The sequence below is a fragment of the Electrona antarctica genome (genome assembly GCF_951216825.1).
Source record: "Electrona antarctica genome assembly, chromosome: 17".
Classification (NCBI taxonomy): Eukaryota; Metazoa; Chordata; class Actinopteri; order Myctophiformes; family Myctophidae; genus Electrona; species Electrona antarctica.
The window spans coordinates 710,745-715,293 of NC_136798.1; the positions used below are offsets into that span (position 1 = coordinate 710,745).

Sequence of the window (4,549 nt, forward strand, 5' to 3'; positions counted from 1 at the left end):
TGAAGCAGAGAGATAGAGAGATAAAGAGAGAGAGGCATGGCCCTCTCCTCCTACTCCCGTAATGAAGCAGATAGAGAGAGAGAGGCATGGCCCTCTCCTCCTACTCCCGTAATGAAGAGATAGAGATAGAGAGAGAGAGGCATGGCCCTCTCCTCCTACACCCGTAATGAAGCAGATAAAGAGAGAGAGGCATGGCCCTCTCCTCCTACACCCGTAATGAAGCAGATAAAGAGAGAGAGGCATCGCCCTCTCCTCCTACACCCGTAATGAAGAGAGAGATAGAGAGATAAAGAGAGAGAGGCATGGCCCTCTCCTCCTACACCCGTAATGAAGCAGATAATAAGCTGCTTCACGCACCGCCGTAGCAAAACCAGAATCAAAACATTGATTTAAGAATCAAAAAGCGTAGACTCCTGGGTCCCCCCCCGCCACCCCCCCTCCGCCCCATCTTCCCTGCTCTATGGCAATGTGATGATCTTGTGCATGTGCATGTGCGTGTGCGTGTGTGTGTGTGTGTGTGTGTGTGTGTGTGTGTGTGTGTGTGTGTGTGTGTGTGTGTGTGTGTGCGTGCGTGCGTGCGTGCGTGCGTGCGTGCGTGTGTGTGTGTGGTGTTGTTGATGGCAATATATCAAAGACGGTGCATTTTCCAGTGGAACATCCAGCGATGAGAATCCATTCCTCCCGCTCTGGATTTCCATGAAAATGATTCTCACATTTTGTACTTTGACCCTCAATATGAAACATGTGACTTTGACCCTCCAATGAAGGAACACTGCTCAACCTATGAAACATGTGACTTTGACCCTCCAATGAAGGAACTCTTCTCAACATATGAAACATGTGACTTTGACCCGATATCCGATCATTTATCCGATCTCCGATTATTTGCAGGGTCATAATCTGCCGATACCGATTCTGACCGATTCCGATATTATACAGAGGACCACAATGGAAACAAGCCTATAGGCCCTATAGGGGCTATTGGCCCAAAGCCTGTTAATAAAGTATTAATTCAATCAATAAATAGCATAATCATTTTCCAAGTGTCTGTTCTCACAACTGAATGAGGTTGAGAGTCTCAACCTATGAAACATGTGACTTTGACCCTCCATTGAAGGAACATTCTCAACCTATGAAACAAAAAAAAAACACCATGAGTGAAAGTCAGAATATAGAGCGTCGCCAGTCCCGCCCCCTTTCATGCCGATGAGCGGCCCGGAAGAGAATAATTCCCCATTTATTTTCCCCCATAGACGTTTAGAAAAGTATTTATCTAAAGAGATTTTACCCATTTAGGCCTGACGTCAAAATTTAAAAAATGTCTTCTAAATCCTGACAATTTTCTGAAATACCTATGTTTCTGTATCAGTGGTTCTCAATATTTCAAGGACCCCAGAAATTATGTGTAATTGACCCCCATCTGAAAATATGTTATTCCAGGAACCCCTCAGAAGCAGATTTGCACCACATTCCCGCCCAGAATAGGTTAAGCCTCAGACAAAGACAACTCTTGTTGTGACAAATCATGACGATAAACACAACGTTTTGGGACGATCAAATAATTAGAAAGAAGAAAAGAAAGTGTTGTACACTGTCCTTTTTTTGAGTGGTGTAAACCACTCCTACAACTGGCTTTGTTAGTTTACGTGTCTGTCCGTACCAAAAAATGAGCATGGTTGCTATGGTCACCCAGTTCACCCGGGTGTGAATTCAGCTTTGTTAGTTTACGTGTCTGTTCGTACCAAAAAATGAGCATGGTTGCTATGGTCACCCAGTTCACACGGGTGTGATTTCATTACGTCAGACATTACGTCAGACCACAGCTGATCAGTCTATATAAGACCTTACACCACTCAGTTCACACGGGTGTGATTTTATCTATTTTCTTCGTCATGTGTGTGGTGTGGCCAAGCCCAGTCATCTAATTAGAAGAGTTACGATGTTGAGGGGGCAGAAACCGAGCGCTCGAGCGCTGTTCATGCAGCCTGAACTGAGACAAGCTGTCCCAATGCATTTCTGCCTACTTCCGGTCCAGGACTTGTCCCAGTGGGTTGTCCCCATTCTCAATAGAAGTCTATGTAGGAGAGACGCCATTGTTGGACTGAAGCCCCATGAAGTGAACGCAGTTTGCGTAACTCTGTCTATATCTAAGGCTCTGGCCAAGCCTTATATGGACTTTTTATGACAAATTTTGTTCCGCAAAAACTTTCAGGCCAAGTCAACGGCAAATGACGCCCATCACGTGACGTGTTTGTGTGATGTCATCATCATACATGGTGATTATAGTTTTTTTTTTTAAATCCCCATATATGGAATTCCATATATGGAATTCCATATATGGGTATACAATGGGAGTGCCTCCCAGGGGCAAAAAAGCTGCTGTAAGAGAGCGACGCGTGTGCAAAACTGGTGGGTAGATTCCCCTCTGGCCATTCTAAATGGTAAATGGTGAAATGATATAGCGCCGCTTTACAAAGATTGTGCATTTCATTCACCCATTCACACACACATTCATACACTGATATCGGCGGAAACCATGCAAGGCACCAACCAGCACATCAGGAGCAATTAGGGGTTCAGTGTCTTGCTCAAGGACACTTCGACACTAACTCTGGGGGAGCCCACAGGGTTCGTTCGAACTGGCAACCTTGCGGTTACCATCCGGCAACTCTACCCCTGAGCCACCGCCGCCCAGGACCGTGGCCGGAGGCTGTGTTCTGTGGAAGCGCAGGACAGACAGCCTCTCGTTGCCAGCCCTCCTGGACAGACACGAGACGCCCGCGAGGCCGGCCTCCGCCAGCAGAGAGACGATCTCCTCGGGGTCGTTCTCCGCTATGGCGACCAGGTAGAACCTGCCCTTGTCGGACAGCAGCCGAGGCACGGCGGGGAGGAACCTGTCCGTCACCTCTCTGCCCCGCCGGCCGCCGGCCCACGCGGCCTCCACGCCCTCGCCGCCGACCTCCTCCGAGGGCGTGGCCACGTAGGGAGGGTTGAACAGCAGGACGTCCACGCGTCCGCCCAGCCGGGGCAGGAGGCCCTCCACCAGGTCCGTGACCACCGGCTCCAGGGAGACGTGGTTGCGGCGAGCGGTCTCCTGCGTGCAGCGCGCGGCAGCGGGGTTCACGTCGGTGCACACGTACTGCGCCGAGGGTCCCACCACCGACGCCAGGAAGGCGGACACCACGCCCGAGCCGCTGCCCACCTCCACGCACACGGACGGCCGCAGCTGCTGCAGAGCGTGCGCGTCTTGCTCTAGAGCGTCGATCAGGAGGAAGGAGTCCTCCGCGGGCTCGTAAACCTCCCGGAACTCTCCGCGACCGGCGTGGGAGTAGATCGGTGTGGGGTAACGTGACATAGCTCGTACACGACAGTCTGACTGACTATGACTCGTTTGCTAACGGTACATTTCATAGACGCGTCATATGTGGTCATCACTGTTCAGAGTTGACTGACGTTAAATATATTGACGACATTCGAACAACAATATTAACACCATGTCTGTCAGTCCCTCCTCCCCCACTGAGCTGTGCTGTAGCTGGGTTCAGGTCAGCGCGCAGGTATAATACTGGGGGTCACATGCGCGAATCGCCGTAGTTAGGCAACGGTTTCTGACATCAGTCTAAGGTTTGTGACATCCACCGTACACTGTCGGCCAAAGGTCAACATTCTTACCCTTGTGCCCTTGTTTTTACCCTGCATTCATTATTTATGGTCAAATAGGGTCCCTCTATTATCTATCTAATTATAGACTATACCGAATCTCAAAAGGCAGTAAGTTCTTATTACATGTCTCCGGACATCATGCGTAGCGTCTTGCAGTGAATGCTGCGGACCCTGAATCCAACCCTGCAGACGTCTTGACCTGAGATCAGATTCTAAAAATGTCTTCTACATCCTGATAGTTTTCTGAAAAAGCTATGTTTCTGTGTCAGTCGTTCTTCGATTTTTCAAAAATAGGCGAGTGGCGCGCTACGAGCTTGTAGGTCTGCTATTTTTCAATAGCTAAAGCATAACATAATGCTAACACCAAAAGGGGTTCCCGCCCAAAATGGGTTAACATCAGCAAGATCACACACGTTACCAACAAGAAAGGGATGTGCCGATGAGACATTTTGGCCGATATCGATATCCGATATAATTAATTGCTGTTATGGCCGATAACCGATAATACCGATGTCGATATGATCTCATTCTGTATTGAAACATTATAATAATTTTGTCTATTCTGAAAAATACATGCAACGTACCGGGTCTGCACTGCAGGCTTAGGCAAGTCAGATTGAACCTAAATACCTTTATATTCAATACTGTGAGCTTGTAGTTCTGTTCACGCTGTTACTTTGGGCTTGTTTAGCTGTAAAGACAGACCAATTAATCGGACCGATTCATTCATCGGTCTGATTGATTAATCGAACCGATGCCGATTAATCTAAAAACGACTCAAATCGGCCGATACCGATGTGTTTGCCGATTAATCTCCCATCACTAAAGTCAAGAACCTGTATGATGGAATGCCAAGGGTGAGCCAGAACCTGTATGATGGAATGCC

At 48.4% G+C, this 4,549-nt stretch overlaps 1 protein-coding gene across 1 annotated transcript; it reads right to left on the reverse strand.

Moving 5' to 3' along the window:
- Positions 1 to 1,125: 1,125 nt before the first annotated feature.
- Positions 1,126 to 3,355, reverse strand: LOC306940554 (methyltransferase N6AMT1-like; the record flags this gene model as incomplete). Its single annotated transcript, XM_079525650.1, has 2 exons — positions 1,126 to 1,130; positions 2,659 to 3,355. The coding sequence occupies 2 exons, from the start codon at positions 3,353 to 3,355 to the stop codon at positions 1,126 to 1,128; spliced, it is 702 nt and encodes a 233-aa protein (XP_079381776.1).
- Between the last annotated feature and the right edge of the window lie 1,194 nt (positions 3,356 to 4,549).